General features: G+C 39.1%; 1 protein-coding gene across 1 annotated transcript in view; it reads left to right on the top strand.

The window, feature by feature from the left end:
* LOC126188036 (transcription factor Sp4-like) overlaps window positions 1–27,106 on the top strand; it is an 87,555-nt gene that overhangs the window by 8,717 nt on the left and 51,732 nt on the right. The window contains exons 5-7 of the mRNA XM_049929463.1: window positions 7,544–7,975; window positions 20,934–21,080; window positions 24,905–25,264. Of these exons, the coding sequence (XP_049785420.1) occupies window positions 7,544–7,975; window positions 20,934–21,080; window positions 24,905–25,264 (939 nt within the window). The remainder of the gene's footprint in view (window positions 1–7,543; window positions 7,976–20,933; window positions 21,081–24,904; window positions 25,265–27,106) is intronic.

The following is a 27,106-nucleotide window of genomic DNA, read 5'->3' as shown; positions in this document are numbered from 1 at the left end:
ACCTCTTCAACTTTTAGCTTATTCCTTGTCTGTCTTCTCACCAACTATTGAAACTCTAAGAATACAGAAGCACATCACTTTTGTTCTTACATAAATATACAAATCTATGTTAAGTACAATCATCTTTAAAAACGAAAACAAAAAATAGTTGGGTCCACCTAATGAAGTGAGTAGCATTTTTCCACATACATTGGCACGAACAAATTTTCCTGGAGTACAGACACGGGTTGGTAGATTTAATGTAAATCCCTTTCTGGGCAGCTTACGATCTTAACATTATTCACAAAAGAATAACATTTGAGTTTAAATTTGTAATCAAATCAGTCATCCATTTTCTTCAAATTCCCAAAGTTTGTGTGTCCCTCCCTCTTTTTGTGCAAGAACAAAGCTAAGTTGGACAATGTAAGATTTGCTTGTTCGGTGTTTTCCATAGAAATCAACGTTCTTTAACACCGATTTTCAGCTTATATACAAACTGCCATTGGATTCTAACTGCATACCTCAGTCTTATTGTTGTTGAATAAGCTTTTTAAAATTTTACGGGCTGTTGCTCCCAGTGAAAAACTATTTTTCTTCAAACCGTGTACATACAATTTATCCTCCAGTGTACAGGGTATCCATATACTACTTTGTAGCACATTGAACTTGACTGATCCAATACTCTCAGCATATCCATCTAAATTACCTTCTATCTGAACAGAAACTTTGAACTTCCCAAATAGTTTTAATGTGGAAAAAAGTTCTTTGTGTGAAGTCGTGTTTTGATGCAGTGCTGTAAGCAAGCCAAACATTGTCATGATTAGTAACCAAATTGCTTCTAATTTCTACACTGAAAGCATATTGTTTGGTTTCTTGACTTTCTCTTCATAATTTAACTCTTTTTTTTCCAGTTGACCTTACAGTAACCTTCTTTGTGACAATAATAGCACTCAACATTCTTCTTGTTGACAGAATTTTTGCTTGAATTGCTTTGTGAACACTAAATATTATCTTTTTTGTAATTAATCTTTACAGCAGCGAATGCGTTTCGATTTCTTTAACTTGCAACAAACATTGCTCTTCTTTCAGTAACCTTGCTGATAAATTATCGAAAGTCTGCTTGCTTTCATCACAGAGTTCCCAATTGTAACAAAGAAACTGTACTTTGCCACAAACCAACTAAAACTTTGGCAATGTTGCACAATAGTATCACAGTGTGACATTTTATAATTGAAGAACTTTTGTATCAGTGTCACTTTATTTATTACATATTGTTGTTTATGAATTATCTTAAGTTGATTCCACAAACCATTTGCTGTGTGGTGGCACAGGTCATAACAGCTTACAATCGGTAAATTCCATATCGGACAGTCTATAAGGCATTGCTTTTGCATTAAGCTCGTGCCACATGTTCCATGCCTTTGTGCCTTCATCGGGTCTTACTTGGCTTCCGTCATCAACATTCAGAAATTTCTCAGCATGAAAGGTAATTTCCATTTGATATTTCCATGACTGAAAATTATCTCTGTCAAATTTCTGTACACTGAAAAACTTTGTTGATTCCTCTTTTATGTTTTCATTTTTCTTTTTTCCGAGACTTGACTGATGCGAGGAAAATAAAATGTTACGCGAGTTAAGAAGCGCGTTTTACTGAGCCTGTAACCAATTGGATAGATTGAGTCACATCCCCCCTCACCCAAGAATTATGGGATTCTTTTCAGTTAACTTAAGCCGATTCCTTGTGTTGTGATCATGTATGTGTCTGTTGACATTGCAGTACAGCATTTAAGTCACCACTGTATTGGAGCCTTTAAGTAGTCCATCAGATATCTTCCTACTCTCCTTGTGGTTTCATAGTGCTGCTGTTCCTGTATGTTAGAGATAATTCTCAGAGAATTTGACAATCACTTGTGAATACTCTTTGAAACTACAGATTGGTGATTCCTCAGGCCCTAGGCATCCATATGTTGTTTATCAGTGTGGAGTCTTTCAGCTTCAGAGGGAGTTTCTCAGCTCAAATGCAACGGGATGTTTCTGACCTCTGTTACTTCACCTCATCATATTCCGTTTGTAAATGCAACCCTGGGTCTTTATAGATTTGTAGTCTGGTTGTCACTTAGGCACCAAGTCACATTACCTGAAAACTAGACTGATTAAAGTTTCTTGTTAGGCGACACTTCAGAACTGAGTTCTTCCGACCAAAGCTTTGTACGTCATGTGCAAATTTTCTGGTGTCGCCATTGTCCCAGAAAGAAAACATCAGTCCATTTGTATTGTTTGAATAGAATGAGGTTCATGCATAACTGACTTAGCCTTGACCAAGGAATACTGTGGATGACAGCACTTTAGACACAAGTGACAGACATTGATTCATAAGTAATTTAATTAGAGTAGTAAGTTTTAATAAGATATTCAATATTTATATTTGAGCATCTGCAGTTTGTGTGTTTTAGCGTTTCTCTGGCACTCTTCACATCCAAATTAATGACTTAAAATTCTTGATGACTTACCATTCTGCATTTTGAATCCGTAATGTAGCCTGTCAGTACAACCTTTCATGAACCCCTGTCCTCCAACAAGGCTGACCTCATTGCACTGGGAAATCGTAGCAGGAAATATCACTAATGAATATGCAGATCTTCATTATCTGATTAGCAACATACATTAATGGGTGTATTTGGTTCATGGCTACACTGTCTGACAATTTTGGCTTATAACGTTTGACTGAGGGGTTTCTTATTTTGTAACATCTGTGCTTTTCCATCATCCATGAAAGTTCCTTTTTTGGTCTTGGCAACATTACATATTGAGATTTCTGCAATTAGGTGATGCAAGTAATAGATGGTGGTCATTTGGTTGTGTACTTCCATTGCTATTGTTGTAGATGTGTGTGATAAGTACATTCTTCCAGTTTCCGAGAATTTTTTTTTTCCTAATCAATGTTCTATGACAAATATGGGATGTAAATGCAACTAATTCACATGTGAGTTCTGTACAGAAAGTACCAGTGTCTGTTGCTGCACTTTGAGTAAAAATAATGAACAGTGACTGTATATTAAAGTGACATGGTTAAAATTAAATATAGCGCACTAAAGAGATGAAATGTCATGTACATCTCATCCGTGACACGAGTGCTTTATGATGCTGTCTCTCAAGTTGACCTATTTGTTATACCAAATTGAATATGTAGAGTTGTCTGTAGAATGCTTTTATTTATGGGAACCACTAGAAACAATTAGACAATGGAAAGTTGGGTTAGAATAACAGCAATATCAGGAAAAAGGTAAATTGCTACTCATCACATAGAGGAGGCATTGAGTCGCAGACAGGAACAATGGAAAAACTGCTAAACATTTCAGCTTTTGGCCAAAAATGTCTTTGTTAGGAAATAGAAAACACGTGCATTCACACTAGCACAAAATGCACACACACACACACACACACACACACACACACACACACACACACACACACACACAGAGAGAGAGAGAGAGAGAGAGAGAGAGAGAGAGAGAGAGAGAGAGACTGTCTCTAGCTGCTGTAGCCAGACTGTGGACTGTGACTGTGTCTGACGTGAGTCTTGAGGTTGGTGGTGGGTATAAGTAGTTGGTATGTAATAGGAAGTGGGAGGGATAGTAGGGTAGGGATGTGGAAAGACATGCTGGCTGTGAGATTGTGCAGGGAACTGGTGGAGACTGAATAGGGCTGCTAGGTGTAAAGTTGGAAGGGCTGTGCTGTACTTGGAGGGGGGGGGGGCATTTGTGAGACCATAAATAAGCAAGAAAATAAATACATTAAAAAACAAAGATGCTGTGACTTACCAAACAAGAAAGCGCTGGTAGATAGACACAATAAAAAACACACAAATTTCAAGCTTTCGCAACCCAAGGTTGCTTCATCAGGAAAGAGGGAAGGAGAGGGAAAGAGTGAAAGGATGTGGGTTTTAAAGGAGAGGGTAAGGAGTCATTCCAAACCTGGGAGTGGAAAGACTTACCCTAGGGGGAAGAAAGGACAGGTATACACTCGAACGCGCGCACGCGCGCGCGCACACACACACACACACACACACACACACACACACACACACACATCCGCTCTGTGTGTGTGTGCGCGCGAGTGTATACCTGTCCTTTTTTCCCCCTAAGGTAAGTCTTTCCGCTCCCGGGATTGGAATGACTCCTTACCCTCTCCCTTAAAACCCACATCCTTTCATCTTTCCCTCTCCTTCCCTCTTTCCTGATGAAGCAACCTTGGGTTGCGAAAGCTTGAAATTTGTGTGTGGGTTTGTGTGTTTTTTATTGTGTCTATCTACCAGCACTTTCTCGTTTTGTAAGTCACAGCATCTTTGTTTTTTAATATATTTTTCCCACGTAGAATGTTTCTTTATATTATATTGAAGAAAATAAATAGGTCTACAGAATGTAGATTAAAAGCCAGAGCTAGTTGTTTACAAGATATAACTCGTAATTTCTGTGTGAGTTAATTACAAAGTTTGTAATTGAGTGTTCTTACGTATTAACAGGGTGTGGAAGTGTTGAAGAGATATATCAATGGGCAAGCCTTGCTTAGCATCTTCACTTCTATATCTACGTTGTTCATTAAAATGAATAGGTAGAGGTAAATGTTCTCAAAAGATAAATTACCATGTACCATTGCCAGAAGTGTTGTGCAACACTGTGTGACATTACTCATTGTTAGTGTTAATTTAGTAGTTAGATCCAACTACCTATAAAATCATCAGCTGAGCACTCTGTTTATGGAAAATTTTTACAGTGTAGATGAGCCTTTTACCATACTTCCCAGCTGTTTTGCCTGAATACACTGTTTGATTAGATTGCATGTACTCTTTCTTCCAATATATCCATAATGATAAATCCCCCAGGATGTAGAACATGGTGTGAGTGAGGTGAGAGGGAGTGGGAGGGTGGATTAGGGAAGGGTGACTGACTTTTGGAATGGCTGGGAGGGAAGCAGCAGGTGCACCAGATATGCAACATAGACACTGGCACCAGTGAGTTCATACAGTACACAGAGACAGTGTAGTGCAGAATTGGATTACTAGGAGGTGACAGAACAGAGTAATGAGACACTGCTGGGAAGAGGGTATTGGTAGAGGATGAGTGAAGCTAGTGTCCTCAGACGAGGTGTAGGTACGTATGATGCAGGTTAGTGAAGATTGAGGCTGCAAGGCTTAAGTTAATGGAGGAAGTGTTGCAAGGATAACTTCCAGTTCAGATATGCTGGTGCTGGGGGAAGGATCACAATGGTACAATATGTGAAATTAGCCATTGATATGGAGCACATTTTGCTTGCCAGCACATTCTGCTCCTGGCTGATCAGCTCTGTTCTTGGGCAAGAATTTGGCAATAGCAGTTCATTTCATTTCATTTGGGTGGACAGCTGATTGATAGTGATGCCCACATAAAATGCTGTGTAGAAACAGCAGCAAGAGCTGGTATATGGCACAACTGATTTCATAGGTTGCCCTGCCTCTAATGAGGTGGCATAAGCCTCTTATGAGACTGGAGTTGGATGTGGTGGTGAGTGTGTTGGACAGGTCTTGCACATGGATATCCCACAGGGGTATGACGCATACGGCAGGGGATTGGGAGTGTGTGTGGCATGTGGATGGACCAGGATTGTAGCATAGTTTGGATGGTTGGCAGAGTACTATTCTAGAAATAAATTAAAGATGTATCTGGTAGGATAGGAAGGCAAAATTTGGTACTAATTGGCTATAGCAGCAGATATTGTCCAACACGAGTGCCTTTGTTAACAGGACAACATGGCCTGTAGTGCCTCTCATGGGCTTGTGACCATATTGGTTGGACCGTAGAAAACTGGAAAACTTGGCCTGTTCAGATGAGTCCTGATTTCAGGTGGTGAGAGCTGATGGTAGGGTTCGAATATGGTGTAGACTCTACGAAGCCATGGACCCAAGTTGTCAACGAGGCACTCTGAAAGCTGTTGGTGGCTCCATAATGGTGTGGGCTGTGTTTTCATGGAATTGACTGGGTCCTGTGGTCCAACTGAACTGATCATAGACTGGGAATGGTTACGTTTGGCTACTTGGAGAACATTTTCAGCCATTCATGGAATTCATGTTCCCAAACAGCAATGGAATTTTTATGGATGAGAATGCGCCATTTCACTGGGCCACAGTTGTTCAAGATTGGTTTGAAGAACATCCTGGTTCAACACGATATCAGGAGGTATACAATGACTTTTTGTCTGGTCGGTGCATAAATTGTAGAAGTCCTGGCAAAGGATACAGTTCACAGACGTTCCATTGCCATAAATATTAAATTATGATAATCTGAGGCCCATCTTGAACAAGTGAAGATGTACATCAGTTTCTTGTGTGTGTATGTGTGTGTGTGTGTGTGTGTGTGTGTGTGTGTGTGTGTGTGTGTCAAGTATCTTGCAACATATATGCTTGGAATCTCCTATTGTTCCGTCAAGCGCCCACACCAGTCTGTTGTTATTTGTCATCTTGTGATTCACACATCACCATTCTGTTTCCTCACTCACACATTTTCTGCTAATTTACTCCCAGTTGTTTTCTTTCCTTTCACCATTTTGCAGATAGGTGTGAGCTTGCACACTTGGTGATATAAGAATTCATCAGTACTGATTGAAAGGGTCTAGTTCTGTTATATTCTAATAATGTGACATTTCTATTATGAACTTGTTACTTACAGTTCCCTTATTGTGCATTGTTTTCTGCCTGGTCCAAAGTTTGTGATGGACTTTCCTTTTGTCCAATTTCTATATGCCGTACCTACTTATTTAGTGCATTTCCCCATTCGTACTGCGGGAATTCCTTAAATTTTCTGAAGATTTGAAGTACTGCGTCTGTTTTTTTTTTTTTTTAATTTCTGTCTATCAGCTTTACTCTAGATTTTCCTTTTTTAGCAGGAATGAATAAACTCTTACCATAAGTTGTTTAAAAAGTATTTGCATTCCATCGCTTTCCTCAAAATCGATGCACACTATTGTTGAGATCGAATTGCTGTCCAGTAACTACCTCCAGGAGACGAAATGTTTAGTATTGTTAATAGACAAATATAAAAGTAAAAGTGGCGCTACTGTCCTAGATTTCTTTTAACTGTTGGGTTCTCTCTCAGGAAGGAGAAAAGGATAGGTTGACCATGGTTAAAAAGGAAAGTCATGTCACTCAGACTCCAGGATGAGAGGATCCTGCCTTTAAGGCCCGTACTTGTCCTCACCATAGATTGGTCCCTCTCACTCTAGGGTATGAGTGACCTCCCCTTTCTTTTTATCCTTTCACAATCCACGTCACTCTCATCCCCAAGGAAGGAACTAATAACTCCAAAAGTTAGGATAGTGTCATCACTTTAACATTTATAAGTGTGTATATTGACAGTGCTAAAAATTTCACTTGTTAAAGGTAAGTTCCTTGTCTAAATTTTCCTTTGGCGGTTATTATTGAGTTAACCATTTGTCAGTATAACAGTTTCAAATACAGTTTTTGACTTTTAAATTGCATAGTTTCTACCAAAGTGTAAAGAATTTGCCTGACGTTTTGTGTTTTGCCACACAGGTGCCGACACAGCAAGTTGCCCAAATCATCACTCCATCTGGCCAGATCCAGCAGGTGCAGCTGACTTCAGCAGTGCAGCTGAGTGGCTTAGTACAAGCTCAAGCTCAGGCTCAAGCACAGGCTCATGCGCAGGCCCAAGCACAGGCCCAAGCCCAAGCCCAAGCACAAGCCCATGCCCAGGCCCAGGCCCAAGCTCAGGCACAGGCTCAAGCTCAAGCCCAAGCTCAGGCACAGGCTCAAGCTCAAGCCCAGGCGCAGGCTCAAGCTCAGGCACAAGCTCAAGCTCAGGCGCAGGCCCAAGCCCAGGCACAGGCCCAGGCCCAGGCTCAAGCCCAAGCTCAAGCACAAGCACAAGCGCAGGCCCAGGCGCAAGCCCAAGCCCAGGCCCAGGCTCATGCCCAGGCACAAGCCCAGGCCCAAGCACAGGCGCAGGTAAGTCATTGTCAATGTTCATTTTGTGCTATGCACATGTGTCTGTAATCTGAAATGTAGTCATGGTAGTACCTGGCCTTGCATTTTCCATTAGACTGCATTATCCTTCATTGCAATTGCTGTATTCATAAAAACTCCATAATAGTCACACAAATAACAGCACAAACATTGACTTATGTCTAATTGTTCAAATGTAAGATAAATATGGAAGCTTAAAGCTCTTGTTGGTAAATAAACAACTTAAGGAGTGCTCTCTGAGTAGCTGAAGTGTTGTTGTCAGTAGGTACATAACGAGGGTAATCCCAAAAGTAAGGTCTCTTATTTTTTTTATAAGTACATAGACCTCTTTATTTCTACAATGGTTTACATCAGTTTACAGCTTGAATATTTCGCTATTTTTCAACATAATCACCACTTCTGTTGATGCATTTTTGTAGACGCTGTGGCAATTTTTGTATGCCCGTGTCATACCAGCTCGCCGCCATGCTGTTCGTCGTGAATTTCGGTCCGACCAGCTGCAGACTCTCTGTACCACTTATGAACAATTTTGACATCCGTACGTGGCTCACCGTACACTTCCGTCAATTGGCGATGGATTTCAATCGGCACAGTGCCCTTTGCGTTCAAAAACCAAATAACTGCGCACAATTCACACTTGGCGGTAACATTCGAAGGGAGCTCCATTCTCGACAGTTGCCAAGCCGAGACTGAGCACCTTAGCACGGTGTGCGCATGTTTACACACAGCTCGTGAAGCACTCTTCATAACAGTTTGACCAACTGTCACACACACAGAGTTCTGTACTTATAAAAAAATAGGAGACCTTGCTTGCTAAAAGCTTTAATTGCTTTTAGACATATCCTCCTCCATAGCTAGCATACACACATATACATGTGCCAGTGCAGATGCACTGTCCTGGCCGAGCAGCTCGACTATAGTCTGATTAAAATTACTTGATAGTTGACACTTCACAGGCTGAAGCTGGTTTCCTCCAACTAGAGTCTCAGTGTCACGCCTGAACCGTTTGCCATTGCCAGAATGCCACAACAGTTGGTCACTTCACCTCGTCTTCTTGTTGAGTTTAGATCCCAAATCCTGGATCGCGCCCTTTAATTTTGTATTTCATCTCTTATGATAACCATAAAACAAAAAACACACACAAACACAAACAACGCTAACAATAAACGTGTGTTTCGTTCACAGCACTAACCAAATACTACTAGATCCTTCCACACGAGACACAGTTCAGTGTCATATATAAAGTTATTGTAATGACAGAGATCAGATTACATTACAAAAGTTTTGCATGACATTATGTGAAGTCAAATCTTTGACAGCTGCAGTTCATCGTTGCTACTGGAATGTGACTCATAAATGTAACAACTTTAATCATAGTAATATAGTAGCATAGCACTGAAACTTGTCATGTAAAAGGTCACAAGTTCGGAACTCATGGAGGACAGTGAAGTTGTTTTTACTCCTAAAGCTAATCAAAAGACTTTCATTATAATTTTCATTTAATTAATTGATTTAAACGCATTTTTTTTTAGATTTCTGAAATTTTGCCATGTAGTTTTGGTTATTGATTGACTTTTTCATTTGGCTTTATTTTTCTTCCTATCATTATTTTTCATTTATAATCTGATAGTATTGTCTATAATCTACAACTAAGAGCCAAGCAGGACTGCTCATAGGTTGGTAAAGTGACAGTTAATGTAGCCAGTGTAAAGATAGTTTCAGATAACCAATGAATGATAGAAATTACTGTTAGTTTTTTAGCTCTGAAACTGAATTTCTTCTATCTTTTATTTGCTTATAGAGGTTAGCTTTAATTTCAATTAACAAAGCAATCATTATTTTAGTTTTGCTGCTTATTGTTCACCACTGTTTTCTCAGGTAAATTGTACATCACGAGGTTGTGGTTAGGTTAGGACATGAGCTTAAATTCAGGGATACAATATGAGAAGAGTATACAGGTAGGATGTTCTTGATTTCTGAGGACAATGATAAGCAGCCAAAGCCCTGGCGAAGGATAGGATTCAGTTGTTCCAGTCTGGGATGACACTGGGTGATGAGAGGAGTGTTCCTTTGCAGTTGATTCCAATGGGTGGTTGGAAGATTCGAGGCATGTAAGGCCTTCACAGAGAGGCAGAGTTTTCAGTCTCATTTATGTGTCTGTTGACAACTTAGCAATTACACTATTTGGTGAGATATTACTTTTTCTCCTTAAATTATTTACAAATTTAAACTAAATTCCATTTGACCATGTTCATGTGGTGCAGTCATGTCCAAAATATAATTAATTTGCACATTCCATGTTGACATTTATTTTATTTTATTTATTTATTCGTCCAGTAATTGTCTCACAGTGATATAAGATTTATCATCGTAATACAACAAATAGCTCCAATGCATACACACACTGAATATATAATTATATTTTTTTTAGGGTAGGACAGACGGTTGGCTGTGCCATGCTGAAGGGAATATTCCAGCATTTGCCTGAAATGATTTAGGAAAACCAAAATTATTATAGCTGGACAGAATAAACTCCATCCTCCTGAATATCAGGCCAATGTCTTAATAAGCATTGCCACATTAAGTTGTTCACATTGTACAATGTGATCATACACAATTTTCAAAAATACCTTACAACATAAAACGTAATTTTTTATTGCACTAAATCACATTCTTTGGATGGCTGTTGGTGACTCTAGAACCATGAACATCCATGTCTCCATGCCCTCCCTTCAGTCTGTCTGGAAAACTTGAGTCATCATCTGTACTGAAGAGTGAGGTGTTAAGTTAATGAGAATGACAACACATTACTATCAGACACTACAGACCTTGCCATATCTATGTATACGAGGTACATTCAATTTATAACGCTTCCAATTTTTATTTCTCTCAAACTAATCACACGAAAACTGTGAAACTTGTGTCACAGTGCAGCTGTGCAAATTTTTACAACCATGATTGCATGATTCCATGGCCGCTATGAATGCTTCTTTAGGACTCTGGTTTGACCACTGGAAAATCACTGGTGTATTAACAGGATGGCTAGTGAATGTACGCCCACAGAGAGTGTCTTTCAGAATTGGGAACAGCCAAAAGTCACTAGGAGCCATATCAGGTGAGTAGGGAACACGAGAAATTACTTCAAAGCTGTTGTTACAAATAAACTTCAGTGCTAGTTTCACCAAATGTACTGTTGCATTGTCTTTGTGAAAGACCACATACTCGTTTTCTGGTTGTTTTGCAAGCAATTCTGGAAGAGGCTTGTTCTTCGAAAGATCTTGATACGGTGCACCTGTCGCATAGTGCCCTCTGGAAAGGAGTGAGTAAAGAGGATGCCATTGCTCTCCCAGAATGTAGCGACTATTATTTTTTCAGCTTACCCAAAACTCTTTTCATGGTGGTGAATGTGTGTGCTCCCAATGATCTGTTGGGCACTTTGTTTCAGGACTGAGAAACAGCAACTGTGTCTCACCCACTGTCACTTGATGAAAAGAAAATCCCATTCATGCTGGCATCACATGTCAATATTGCCTGGAAGCATGCAATGCACACAGCTTTGTGGATGTCCTTCCACATTTGTGGTACCCATCTGGAGGACACTTCTTGCATTTTCAGGTCTTCATGCTGGATTGTGTGCACAGATGTTATGAAAATGCCAACTCTGGAGCTGATGTGCTCCACATCATTTGGTGCTCCTCGAAAACAACTTTCTCCAATTGCTCGACAATGTAGGTAGACTGGCTGGTGTAAAGCTGAGATCGTCTAAGTTTGTCGTCACGTGACAGTCTACTTTCTTTGAACTGTTAACCAAACGAACACACATTAGATAAAACTGCTTTGTTGGTATGCCTGTCGGCTACTGTCAATGCCCGACCATCCGTCTTATCGTTCCTTTTTTGATGACTCTCTCGACCATCAATACGGGTTGTATGTCTCTGCCCTGCTACCCCCTGGAGTTCGCTTTCGTCGCCTCCTTCAACACCTTAATTTTTCACTCCCTGCAACCTTTCGAGTGGACGAGAGCCACACGCCACCTTGGCTCCAGGCTCAGGTCCGCGTTCACCTTGACCTCAGCTCGTTCCCAAAAGAGGTTACCCCCGGTTCGGTCTACCACTCCCGTTTTTTGGAACTTCGTTCGAAGTTCATTAACATGACTTTCATTTATACAGATGGCTCTAAGACCAATGACGGGGTCGGGTGTTCCTTTATTGTCGGGGCACAAAGTTTCAAATACCGGCTCCATGGCCATTGTTCGGTCTTCACAGCTGAGCTCTTTGCCCTCTACCAGGCTGTTCTTTACATCTGCCGCCACCGACATTCTGCTTATGCATCTGCTCCGACTCCGTGAGCGCCATCCAGAGCCTCAGTGATCCGTACCCGGTTCACCCTTTCGTACACCGGATCCAACGCTCTCTTCAGCAGCTGGTGGACGTCGGTTCTCCGGTTAGCTTTATGTGGGTTCCTGGCCATGTCGGTATCCCTGGGAACGAAGCTGCAGATGCCGCGGCCAAGGCTGCGGTCCTCCAGCCTCGGACAGCTTCTTGTTGTGTCCCTTCGTCCGATTTTAGCAGGGTCATTTGTCGGCGCATTTTATCGCTGTGGCATGCCGATTGGGCTGCACTTACAGACAACAAGCTTCGGGCCTTAAAACCTCTTCCCGTGGCTTGGACGTCCTCCTCACGCCCTTCTCGGCGGGAGGAGGTAGTTTTGGCCCTGTTAAGAATTGGACACTGCCGGTTCAGCCATCGCCATCTGCTGACGGCTGCGCCGGCGCCGTTCTGCCCATGTGGGCAATTGCTGACGGTTCGACACATTTTAATGTCGTGTCCAGATTTTAACACACTGCGTCTAGATCTTGACCTGCCAAGTACTTTCGATGCCATTTTAGCGGATGACCCATGAGCAGTTGCTCATGTTCTTCGTTTTATCAATTTGACAAACCTCTCTAAGGACATTTGATGATGCTGTTTTTTAATCCTATGCCTGTCAGTCTGTCTTTTATCGTGTTTTCCCTTGTAGTTGTTGTTGTCAACTTTTGCCTCGCGGTACATTCTTAGAGTAGTCAGGGCGCTAATGACCATTGAAGTTGTGCGCCCAAAAAAAAAAAAAAAAAAAAAAAAAAAAAAAAAAAAAAAAAAAAAAAAAAAAAAAAAAAAAAAAAACACATTAGATACGTCATCACATATCTCACTCAATTGGCAATGAAATTCTGTTGGAGTCATGTCCTACAAATGGAAAAAATGAATGGTAAATACTGTTCTTGTAATGAAAACTCCACCATTTTAAGTATGAGCAGAGTTGTCACTCTAGCAGCCATCACTAGAGTTCTGTGTGTCATACAGTGCTGCCATCTCTGTCACACATTCAAAATGAGTGTGTGTGCATTTTGAAACAAACCAAGTATTTCCACCTGTTCGTAGTACCGAGGAAAAAATTAGTGTTATACCTTGAATGAACCTCGTAAGAGTATTACATCATGTTTGTGCATTGTAATATGGGAGGCTGTTTTAGTTATCCCCTTTCATTGTTAACTAGTACTGTAACAAGGAAATGGTCCAATCAACATGTTAAAACCTACACTGAAATTTTTCGCACAGGGAGGGGACACCAAGGAAATGCACGTCAATGTTTTAGCAGTTAGGTGTGCTGCAAGCATTTAAAAAATTAAAGCTACTCACATTTGCCACAGGAAGAACCACTTATGACAGCAGTTTGTACAGCTTTTTCTACATTGTATGTGCTCCAGTGAAGAAATGGATACAGCGGGGGCAAGAGAATGTAGCGACGCATGATGCGAAGTCCAAAGTGCACAAATACCAATTTAAAGGATGTAAGCCATGCAAAACATGTCTCAAATCATTAATTTCTTGAATAACTTGTAGTTCATATTGACAGCTAAACTGTTGCATATGTAATTGTTACACAAATGACTGGCAGAAAAAACAAAATCAATATAGTGTATTGTATTACATTCACAGACGAGTTCCATCAATTGAGACTTCAATTTTTTGACATGAAATATTTTATGAAATTTCCTGTAGCTCCGTTCTTAAAGTAATTTTTACTAGCAATGAAATAGTTTCTTGTTTATTCCCTGTAATTGTCACTAAAGTGCAAAGTGTGTTTGACGAAAACAAACACGGTCCTTACAGAAGGCATATCTGATAAAAGAAAAATTAATGCATTTGGGTACTTCATAGTAATTACTGGTTTTGTTTATAAGGAATTGGATTGGAGTAAAAAATGGTCATGGCTGTTTTTCTGCATATTGTGCTGCATGAAAGGCATATCTGATCAAATTCATAAAATGTGATGATGCAAACTGACAGTGCAGAAATGAATGAAGTTAAACAATACTGTTATGCTGATAAACCTGAAATGACAAAGAGCTATTAGAAATTGTTATATTGTCTGACTATTTTTTAAAAAAATGCTGTACACTGTCGAAAAATTTTGCTGTGGAGGGGCTGAATCACACTACCAGTTTTGAGTGGAATCCAAATTATTTTAACAGTCTTTTCATCCTCCTCCTAAAGACCAAGTAGTTATGTCCAAGTCAAGAGGGCTGTATTATTTTCTGCAACTGGTAAGAAGGTGTTTCAAATGCAGGATTGAAAATTATTCTCTCCTATCTTTCCAGATGTCACTATGTCGATTACTAATACACAGTCCTTTTTTTTTTTTAACTTTTGGCCCCACTTTGCCTTGTGGTTCCTGAAGACAGATATAAAGCTGCGGAAACAGTAATCCACTAATACTTATCACTTGCTTTATTGTGTACAAATGTGTCATAACATTCATTGACAGCAAAAGCAACTATTGTCTTTTTTTTTTCACTTGGAATGATAAAGTGCAGTTTACACTCAGTTCTTGCAGGAAACCCAGTTGATTGGCATTATACACAATGCTTAGGGGATAACAAGAAGCTACAAATTTGTCTATAGTGCTACATATTAATGAAATCTCCTCTACACATTCACTTGAAGCAAGCTTTGTAATTTTGCAATTTCCTTTAGCGTATAATTTTCTGAATCCGTTTACCCAGATTGAAGAAGTTTGCAAATCAGTAATGTTCATCTCACTTGCAATTCAGAGGACCTATTCTTGTAGATTTACTGTGGTAATGGTGCATTGATGCTCACAGGCAATTTCAAATAGTTTTTCCTTTCACACTATTGCAAGTTTAATTTTGGCACTTATTTCACACTTTGTGTAAATCTTTCTTCCATTTATACAACTCACATTTATATTTTACAAAATGAAACCAGCTTTGCAGACAGCCCTCTTTTGTTTAACCAAAAAGTTTACAGAATTTTCTTTGTCACTGAAAGCTATTACTCTCCATGTTTTCTTTGTACTAGGAAGGTACTGTACTTTTGCTCCTGAATTAACTAGCACAGTAATCATCATTCGAAACTTTATTTAAGGAGTCATCAGAGCTACTTCCTCTTTCTTCTAATGTTTCCACAATTTCAAACAAAATTTTGACATCATTCAAATGAATGTCCAAGAAATTGACTAATATATAACACATATGTAGGTCTACAAGAGAAGTAGATTTCGATTGCATACCACATTCTTTTTATTTTGTCTTTGTGTGGCTGATAACATTAATTGGATGCCACATAACTGTGAAAGTCTGGAAGCTGCACAGAGACATATGGTATCAGCAAGCATAAACAAAGAAAACACAATAGAAAATTGATCCAGTTATACCTCTGTTATTAACACTAGCAGCTCATAACTATAATGGGTACTAAATGAGTTGCAAATTCAAACAAATAGTAACTGCGGATGACTACATCAGTGAAACTATCAATGGAAAATGAAATTCACTTTACAAATTACAATCGTGTTGTGCTGTGTTATCTGTTTGCTGATGTCCCATTGCTCAAGAACATGTGCCTGCCATGTTGCACATGTTGTGTTGCTACAGCTGCAGTACATTTCTCCAGCTGCCTAGAAAACTACGAATTTGGCAATTTTTTACCTATTTTTTAAAAAATGCTTGCAGTGTGTCTTAGCAGCTAAAATTTTAATTTTATGTTTCTTTCACTATACAGTGAAAAAAATAAAACAGTGAAATAAAAAAAATAAAAAATTTCAGGCGAGGTTTTGACATTTCAGATTGGACTGTTCCCTTGTGAGCCATCTTAAGTAATCTTTAGTTGTGTAGTTATGTGTTACTTATGAAGTATGTTGCAGCTGCTTTTTAAATAGATGTATATTAGTAACTTCCTTCATCTCCTCAAATAATTTGATGTAAATGGATAGATAAAAAAAATCTAGTCACCAAGCGACTGCAGAACACACATACAGACATAAAAGAAGGTTACACTTATGCCAGAAGAATGGTTGAAGGGGAAGGAAGACAGGTGAAGGAAGAGCAGTGACGAGGCTTAGGAAAAGGGGCAGATTTTGGAGAAGTCACCCAGAGCCATGGGTCAGGGGAGACTTACCAGATGGGATTAGAAGGAAAAACTGATTGTTGGGGACTGCACCGGACAAGAATTGAAAACATATGAGCTTAAAGGTGGAAGACAGGGTAATATGCAAGACAGAGATTATTGCAAAAACATAGTGCACAAGTTTATAAGAGTGGAAAGCTAAGTGCATTGTACGTAACAGAGGTGGGAGGGGGTCAGTGAAAAATAGGCAAGTCAGAAAATGAAAAATATGGGAAAGTAAAATGGAGTAGAGAAAGGAGTAGTTACTATGAAGAAATGCTGAGACTGAAGAAATTAACATAAATTAAGGCCAGGTGGGTGGCAAGAACCAAGGACGTTTTGCAGCACTAGTTCCAACCTGTGGAGTTCTGAGAAACTGGTATCTGGGGGGAGAATCCAGATGTCGTGTAGTGAAACAGGCATGGACTTCATGATTGTCATGTTGTAGAGCAGGTGCTGGTGGTCACTCAGTTTTATCCTGTTCTTGAATGTATTAGTGAGCTGCTTCAACAAGGCCACAACTTCCTAAAATCATGCCCTGAAATGAAATCAATTCCATTCAAGATTTTGCCCATTACACCTAGAATAGCTTTCCTTTGCCATCCGAATCCCACAATATCCTTGTCTGCACCCATCTCTCTACCCTACAGCTCCTACCCCTGTGACCATCTCTGCTGCAAGACTTGGCCAATGCACCCTCCTACCACCACCTGTACCAGCCCTGTAACTGGCAAAACTATACTGTCAAAGGGAGAGCCATGTGTGAAACAACATGTCATATACCAACTGTTATCACACACTATTCAACCTTTCACATCCGCATGACTACCACCAATTTATCAGTTAGGATGAGCAGGCATCAGCAGAGGGTGTGTACCGGCAACACACAATATCCTGTTGCAGAGCATGCTCTACAACATGACAGTCGTTACCTCAGTGCCTTTTTCACCACATGGGCCACCTGGATTCTTCCCCCAGACACCAATTTCTCAGAACTTCGCAGGTGGGTACTAACACAAAAACAAGTCCTTGGTTCTCGCTGCCCAACTGGCAATTTATGTTAATTTCTTCCGTTTCAGCAATTCATTACAATAACTACTCCTTTCTTCACTCTGTTTTAGCTTTCTATACCTTTCATTTTCTAACTTGCTTGTTCGCTGTCCTTCACCCAACATATTACCCTGTCTTCCACATTTAAGCTCTCAGGTTTTTGAATCTCATGTGGAGCAGTCTCCAATAATCAGTATCTTCTCCTCATCCTGTCCCGTAAGTCTCCCCTGACCCTTGGTTCTGGGCGACTTTTCTGAAATCTACCCTTTTTCCAACCCTGTTCAGTCCTTTTCCTTCACCCTTCTTCATTCCCCTTCAACTCTTCTACCCGATGAACGAGCGACTGACTCCGAAAGCTTGCATAAGTACATCCTTCTGTGTGTGTGTGTGTGTGTGTGTGGTGGTCTGCCACCACTTGGTGAGTAGATTTTTTTATCTATCCAATTACATTACATTGTCAAAAACTGATTATTTTTGTTGTTCTATCTTTAACTAATTTGTTATGCTCCCTGATAGAAAATGCTGTTTATAATTTTTGTTCGTTTTCCTTTGAAAATGCATGTCCACAATGGCTCTTGTTCCATGGTTGTGTATAGAACTGTTAGTGAAATACTTAGCAGTGTTTTCCCTGAAATGCACAGCAGATTGTTAGGTGTACTCACTGGATGCAGTAGGGATACACAATTTTCAGACTAATTCTTTCCAAGAAGCCTGACTACTACTTTTAGTAATTACTCTTATGGCCCATTTCTGGAGTTTGAAAACTGTGTCCATGTTTTGTGCTTTCTGTCCCCAGGAATGAAACTCATAGGTAAGAACTGAGAGTATGTAAGAATGGTATGTCACCACAAGATGCTGACTGTTTCAAATTGCGATAGGAATCCAGCAACATAACATGCTGATGACACTCTTTTTGCCAGTGTCTTTACAGTGGTCGTCCCACACAACTGTGCGTTTCTTGCATGCTCTGTAGGTATATCACATGTGCTCAGTGCAACAGAGATGTTCTCCCTTTATGTTGAAGTACATGCTGTTTGTTTTCTCTAAGTTCAGTGTTAATTTATTACATACACCCAGCTGTAAACGTCACTGAATGTTTAATTTGCTTCTCTGTTAGGAGTTCTGGTGTTTTATCGGTACCTAGGATGCTGTTTTCCATGTGTTATATTGTCTGGAAGGTCATTGGTATATGTTGAGAAAAGAATTGGACCCCTTACGCTACCCTGAGCCATACCACTACTTATATGTTTTTTGTCTGCCAATTGTGTTACTAAAGATTTATCATCAGTAGTTATGCATCCAATTTTCCAGGCAAGACAAGAACCATTTGTTTGCTATTTCTCATGCAACTATTGCTTCTAGTTTGTTTAATAGTATTTTATAGTGAACAATGTCAAAAGCCTTGGACAAGTGTAAGAATAGTCCTGTAACACAGTCATCCTTGTCAAGAGCTTCATATACCACTTTGTGAACTGTGTTGCAGCATATATTGTGCTTCTGCCATTTCAGAAACTGTTCGTCATTAAAAAGATTGTACTTTATCTTTCATATTTGATTCGATTATTTTTGATAACACCTACATTAGTGAAACTGGCCTGTAGTTTTTTATACTGTCAGCATTACCTTTCTTTAGTACAGGAACAACTCCTATGTGCTTTAGGTACTCTGGCAAAGTACCTGAACTAAAGAATGCATTCATTGTTTGCTAATGAGGTTTGTGTGCTGTCTCTGTAAGCCTTCAGAACAGACTGGAATCTCATTTATTCACGGTGACTTCTTATTTTTTATTTATTTCTGTATTGTCCTCCCTACTTCAAACTCAGTTGTCCTTGTCTATTCATGTTGACTACTTATTTTTTGTATTTTATTTTTTTATTTCTTTGTTGTCTTCCTGACTTAAATCTCTGAATCTCTGCTGTGATGAACACTATCACTGTGCTTCCAGTCATTTATTGTGGATGCTACATGTGTTTTAGGAAGTTTTGTGTTGCAGCTTCTGAGCAATACCAGAGAAATAGCTGTATGCAATATTTATGTATTCCTGAGGATATCCTATTACTGTACTCCCATCTTTCATTTGTATATTACCGTAGCTTTTTTTCCTGCATTGCATGACATTATTTTGTCTTTGATCTACTTTTTTGCAACAGTTGGTACCCTCCTGTTTTTCTGTTTGTGCCTGTGATAATAATTTAGCAACTGCGAATTAGTGTAGTGTTTTGCAAAGAACTGAAAAATTTATTTGCCTGGGAGAAGTTTCTAATATAGGGATTTATTCATCTGTTTTTTGTAGCTGCTGCTGTTGAAGTGGTTATTTTTGGAAACCCCCCTCAAAAATTAATTTAAACTTTTTTAAGAATTAAGAGAAGCAAAGTTATTTTGCATATACACATCCTCCTAGCTTGGATTTCCCAGTCCCCTGGGAAAAAGTAGGTATTTCACATTCCAATAACATCTTTTTGTAGGCCTTCAGTTTTTGGCTTTTACCAAGCCTAACTTTAGCTTAGCAAATTTCTGTGATGTTTGTCCCTTAGAATCTCTCTCTCTCTCTCTCTCTCGCTCATTCACTCAATCTCAACCTCTTAACACCCCCTGCCCCCTCTTTCAAATCCAGTGTGGTATATTGTATCTTCCATGTACATGTTGAAAAAATTTGAAAACTGGCTGAGAGGGAGGGGAGCCTGTTCTCATGATTTTTATTAAAAAAAAAAAAAAAAAAGAAGCCCTGGTTCTTACACCCGTCATAATCACATAATATAGTAATCAATTTTTTCTGCTGTAAAAGGATGAGGTTGTTGCCCAGGGTATCTTGCACAATAAATTGTACTGATAGTGACCCTGATGTCTGGCAAAACGCTTCTTTCATTAACAGTTCTTCCTCTTTGAAATGTTCAGCTACTACATTCCTGGAAGGGCTACTTGATTGCGCGCACAATTCAGAGACTTATTATTTTTATTATAAAACAGAATTGCAGGCCTTTGCTAACTTTCAGGAGGCAAAATGTTTAGTAGCACTGATAGACACATCAACAGCTTATAGTGGCAAAAATAATATTATCAGTCAGTTCTATCAGTGTTTTAATTATATTTGTATTTTGTTTTAAGATCATATTTTTCTTTATTTCATCATTTGCTGATTCTGAGTCAGCTACAAGAAATCTCTTTTCACTTGTCCTTTCAAATATGTTACCCCACTTTTTCTTTTGGTCTTTAAGATTTAAACTTTGGCATTGAGAGATTGATATTCAATTTTTATTCACTTTTTAACTGCCAGTTTGGTGCATAAATAACTTTTTTGTTACTATTTGCAGAATAATAGTATGTAAAATTTACTGAGGTGTCAGCTCGAGTATAATACAGTTCCATACTAGGAAAAATAACTCTCGGTAGTATTAGCTCCAAATAATTAGGGATACACTCTAACAGATTCTGTTACATAACAGGCACAAGCTCATGCACAGCAGGTGCAAGCCCACCTACAAGCCCAGGCTCAGCAGAGTGTGATACCTGCAGGAACCATCAGCTCGGGCACTTTAACACCCAGTTCCTGGAGTCCAGCTAGTGCTTCAACACCTGGAGTTAGTGTACAGGTATCCACCTTCATTCTAACAACAGCTGTACATTTAAAAGTGTTTTCATTCATTAATCCCAGTTACACATTGCTGTATGTATATGCAAAGCAGAATCATGGTGCAGTTTTCCCGTGTTAAAAATTAAGGAACTCTGCCCATTATTTTTGTTCATGCAGTTGTGAGAGCAATGCATGCTATGTGCATTAAAGAAGTTACTGAGAAAAGAAAAGTTGTGTATCTATAAATGATGAATTCTTTAATTCCTGAATTTTTATGCATTCTGTGAGATTCTTGTATGAGTCAACGTGGATAGTATTGGAGACTGAACAACGTAGGAAGAGATGTAGTAGAGGATGAAATAATTCAATAAGTGGTAAAAAAGGAGTCTCAGGGGAAATAAATTTGAAAATAGACAATGTTCATAACAGGAAAGGGCATAGTGACAGCCACTTTCGATGTATGGTCTCACCATTGATCACAGTACCTGTAACAAAAAAGGTGGAAACAATTGTTGTGACATGTGTCCTCTTACAATGTGCTGCTCCTGAAAAGCATATTGGCAGCGCTATGTTCTACATCTACATGTATACTCTTATACACCATAAACCACCATATGGTGTGTGATGGCTAGTACCATATACCACTGCTAGTCGTACCACTAGCATATGGAGCAAGCGGAAAATGACTGTCTGTATGTCTCCGTACGAGCCCAAATTTCCTGTATTTTGTCTTTATTTTTCTTGTATGAAATGCTCATTTATGTCAGTAGAATAGTTTTGGAGTAGGACACAAGTCGCAAATGACATTACTTTAGACTTTTTCAATAATGTTTTGCATAAAGAACATTGTCTTCTTTCAGGGATTCCCATTTTAGTTCATAGAGCACTTCTGTAATACTTGGGTGCTGATTGAATCTACTGGTAACAAATATAGCAGCACACCTCTGAACTGCTTTGATGTCTTCTTTTAATCTGATCTGCTAGGGATCCTAAATGCTCAAGCAGCATTCAAGAATGCTCGAGTGTTCTGTACAAAGTGTCGTTTATAGGTGAGCGGCACTGTCCCAGAATTCTCAAAATAAAATGAAGTTGACCATTTGCCTTCCCCCCTACCACTGACCTTATGTGCTCATTCCTTTTCCTATTGCTTTGCAATGTTATGCCTAGATATTTAATCGACATGACTGTATTAAGCAGCACACCACTACTACTGTATTCAAGCATTGTAGGATTGTTCTTCCAACTCATATGCATTAGCTCGAATTTTTCTACAATTAAAGCTAGCTGCCATTCATCTCGCCATAGAAAAATTCTGTCTTAAGTCGTCATGTATCCTCCTACAGTCGCTCAATAATGACACTTTCCCATGTACTACAGCTTCATCAGCAAACAGTTGTAAATTGCTGTTCACTTTACCTATCAGATTGTTTGTCTATACAGAGAACAGCAGTAGTCCTATCACAATTCCCTGGAGCACTCGTATCGATAACCTTGTCTCTGATGAGCACTCTGTCTAGAACAGTGTTCACATTTCTATTCTCAAAATGTCATAAAGCCATTCACATATCTGAGAACCTATTCTGTATGATTGGACCTTCATTAATAGCCCACAGTGGGACACTGAGTCAAAACCCTTTCTGAAAATATAGGAACACGGAAATTTGCTGTTCTGTTCATCCACAGCTTAAAGAATATCGTCCAAGAAAAGGGCAAGCAATAAACTCCAATAAACTGATTTTAATTTTTTGGGTCCATTCTTATGCCTTCCTTACATATGGGAGTCGCCTGCATTTTGTCCAGTTGCTTTGTACTTTTCACTGGATGAAAGATTTATGATAAATGCAAGCTAAAAGTAAGGAGCCAATTCCTAAGAGTATTTTTTGTCAAAATCAATCAGGGATTCCATCCAGACGAGGCAACTTATTTGTTTTCAACTCTTATCGGTTGCTTCTCTATGCTAGTGATGCCGATTACTTTGCCTTCTGTATAGGAGTCTGTGCAGTGGTCAAATGATGATATGTTTGCGTAATTCTACTGTGTGAATGCTTTTTAAATGCGAAATTCAAACCTTCAGCTTATTAACTTTTGCCTGTTGACATTTCGATGTTCTTTTTAGAACTGAGAACATGACAATCTGTGTTTCCTCAGCATTTTACGAATTTTGATATTAAACCATGGTGGTTCTTTCCTGTTCTTAATCTACTTACGTAGTGCATATTTCTCCAGAGCATGATTTACAATCAGGTTGAACTTTGCCCATGGTTCCTCTGTGTCTGTGTCTGTCACATTGGGACAAAATTATGTCCATTCATTGTGTAAGTAGGAGCAAACAACAGCTTATCTGTTCTTTCCAACATAAAAACTCTCCTAACCTTCTTGATGGATTTCTTAACTTTAGTAACCATTTTCACTATGATGACATTATGATCACTAATCCCTGTCTCTACACAGAGTGTCAGTGAGGTCAACCCAACCCTGTCTGTAGCTACAAGGTTTAAAATATTTTGATTACCTCTGAGTTGTTCAGAACTACTTCACAAGATTGTCTTCCCATATCACCTTCGGTGAATCCATTGATGTCTCAGTCTCTGCTCAGTGGGTTAAAGTTGCCTGCAACCAATATTGCATGATGAGGGTACTTCCACACTGCTACTATAGACTTTCTTTGAATGAGCGTACAAATTTTGTGGTGGAAGTCAGACTAAATTTCAGTTTTGATAGACATAATATTTTTATTGATTGCAGTGAGCACTCCTCCAACTCGTATGTGAGCAGAATCCTAACCCTTGCTTACGAGACAGCTCCTAATGGGCAACATAACACATTCGCTGAGTGTGTGTTGATATTCTGTGAGGGATAATGAATCTGGCAGATAGCCAAGTGTGTAGAGTAAATTCTTAAAACTGATACTACAAAGTCTTTTGGGAAATCTGTGGCCCAGAGGCTTCTGTATTCTGGGCAGTTGCTATGGTAACTGGGTGGCACTTAAGGCACTAACTAGTGGCTTTTCAGTGTGCTCATTATAATGTTCTGTGCTCAGCTATAGTGGTTGTAACAGTATAGATGTGTGTGTATTGTACCACATCTTTATATTTGATGTATAAATAGGGATAGTTAATGAACTAAATTTAAATACCTAAATCATTTCATATTTAATGCTAAAAGGCTTAAAATATAAAACTTTAAAAAAGTTCACCTACAGGAACTGGCAAGTTTTGAAGTAGCAATCTTCAGTGCTAGGGACTACAATTTTACTGTTTAACTTTGACAGCAAGTAACCAAGTGTGCTTGTGAGACATGAGGTAAGCTCGACTAACGTTCCCTGTCTTGCTATGTTGCCAGATTGCATAGTTTATTAAAGGTTTTCTCACAAACTGTGAACCATACATTTTGAAAAAGAGTATTTTCGTTTTAAAATCGGATGCCACATGGTCGAAAAGGACTTTTTTAACAACTTGATATTGATGAAGACATCTGTAGTGTGGACATACATACAGTTTTATGATGCTAATTATCAGGTTTTGATTAACAAACACAGTATTTTTTAGCAGTGTACTCTGGACCAGCGTGTAGTCTTTACAAAGGCAGCTATTTTTTTGGGTCACTTGTCTTTTTTTTGTTATCCCTTTAGAGTTTTAGAACAAAATGTCTTCTTTTCATTTTTTCACAATGACTTAACTTAAAGCCCTGTGTTTTTATAAATAAGTTTCCATTGCAAAGCACACAGTCCAGATCAGTGAATTGCTCAAGCCATGAGATAAAAAGTAATTCTGTAAACTTATAATGCATTTTATTAGAACAATATTGTGGGAGAAGCGTTTTCTGTAAAGCTGCTTGTTGCAGACAGTACCATCACCAACGCTGGTAAGTGGAGGGGAGCAGTGTAGTGCTGCTGTGCATTCCGCCCAGCAACAACCACTCTCCCAGCAGCAGCAGCAACAACAGCACCACCAACAGCAGCAGCAACAGTCTCCTCAGCAGCAGCAATCTCAGCAGCAGTCAGCAGTGTCTCAGCAGCAGCTACAGCAATCTCAACAGCAGCAGCAGCAACAGCAACAACTTCCGCAGCAAGCAGCTCAGTCACTTTTGCTTGGTCAGGGGCAGCCCATCACTTTGACTGGTGCACAAGGCCAACAACTGACTGTCATACCTGCATCGAGCCTTGCAGGACTGCGAGCATCTGCGGGAGGTGGTATTATACAGGTTAGCATCTTTGGCTTTTGAAGAATAATTCTAAGTGTCTCTTAATGTAGTAACTTTTGAATTAATTGTAAATGGTAATCAGTGTCCCATGCCAAATATTCTTCTTTATTCATAAATTTGATTTGGATAAAGACATTCATAAGTTTACACTAACAAACTTATTGGTGATGCATCAGTTTACTGCTGTTTGGTTAACATTAATTAATAGGTTCAGGTACCAGTTTGCCACTGTTGAATAACTTTTTTTGTGGGTTTCCCATATCACTACAAATGAAAGCCAAAACTATTTCTTCAGCACTGCCCCATCTGCTGAAAATGGGTCAGTGCTTTTGCTTGGACGATCTCTGTACCATTGCTGTGTTTCCTTAGTTTTATTCTATCTACTGCTATCATCTCCTGCAGCTTCCCTTCTTTTGTAGTAAGTCTTTCTTCCTTATAATATCTTTCAATAACCTTTAACATGGCATCCAATGTGTTCTCCTATTTTCTTGCTTTGTTGGTACTATCCACTTTTCTTTTTTGAAGAAGATAAGCATTGGCACACCTGTTATGTTTCATTTATACAGTACTGAACACTAGCGGAATCTGCTAAATGAAGGCACCATTTTTCCACTTAGGCGGTATTTATTTAGTCCTGTTCTTCATTGCACAGATAGTTTTGGCTTTATAAGCCATTATCAAGTGTTCTGCTGGAATAAGGTGACATAACTATGAAAATGGCAACTTATTGATCTGATGTGGTTCCATTCATTTTGCTTTATAAATGTTACTGTTCTTGCTCAAACTGTCAGAGCATCAAAAATAGTCTAATTTTTAAACCAAAACAAATGGAAGCATGACATGCGAATACACTGCCACTTTCATACATTCTAGCTAAACACTTAAATATGGCTTAAAATACCAAGACTAGTTATACAACCAAGAAGAAGTCTGAAGCCATACTTTCTAAATTGAAAAGTGCTGGCTTCATTTAATAAATTTATGTGGGGTCTCCATTATGAGTGAGATGTGTTATCTGACTCATTTACCATATGACTTCAGATTGCTCTAGTAACTACCGTATTTACTCGAATCTAAGCCGCACTTTTTTTCCGGTTTTTGTAATCCAAAAAACCGCCTGCGGCTTAGAATCGAGTGCAAAGCAAGCGGAAGTTCTGAAAAATGTTGGTAGGTGCCGCCACAACTAACTTCTGCCGTCGAATATATGTAGCGCTACACGGGCATGCTTTGTAAGCACAAAGATAAATACTGGCGCAAAAACCTCTGCGTCAGTAAATAAATTTAAAAAAAATGTGGAAGACGAGCTTTTTTCTCCGCCCCGAGTTTCGACTACTGCATTTTCATACATTACTCAACGAAGTAAATACAAATTCCGTATTGTTCATCTTCGAATGTAGCAGAATTTCAATGTAATACGAAAATCCGACTGGCAAGACTGTTTGGGATGTTTGTCAATATGGCCAACTCTACGTTCTGAATTTTTTCCTACATGTGAGAAGAGATGGTTGCTAATAGAAACCTGATGAAACGTGAATCACATGCAGTATTCTCTTCACCATAAGAATAATACGAATATAAACATTTTGCCATGTATTCTTTCGTGTTTGCTGCTATCTCATTTAAATCCTGTCTGCCTAATAAACTACGAAACTAGAGTGGGACAACAGCAAACGCGGAAGAATATACGTATCGTTTCATGTTTATATTCGTATTATTCTTATGCCTAATAGTGATACAGTCAGAAATGAAGCACGGCAACTGACTAGATTTTTAAATCTAAGATGACTCTAATTTCTGTGCAGAATTTGATGTACTAAAGAAGCGGCCACAAAGATTTTCAAA

This window comes from Schistocerca cancellata, chromosome 5 (assembly GCF_023864275.1).
Source record: "Schistocerca cancellata isolate TAMUIC-IGC-003103 chromosome 5, iqSchCanc2.1, whole genome shotgun sequence".
NCBI classification, from domain to species: Eukaryota; Metazoa; Arthropoda; class Insecta; order Orthoptera; family Acrididae; genus Schistocerca; species Schistocerca cancellata.
Note: the sequence above shows the minus strand (reverse complement) of the source record. Positions and strands in the feature narration are given on the sequence as shown.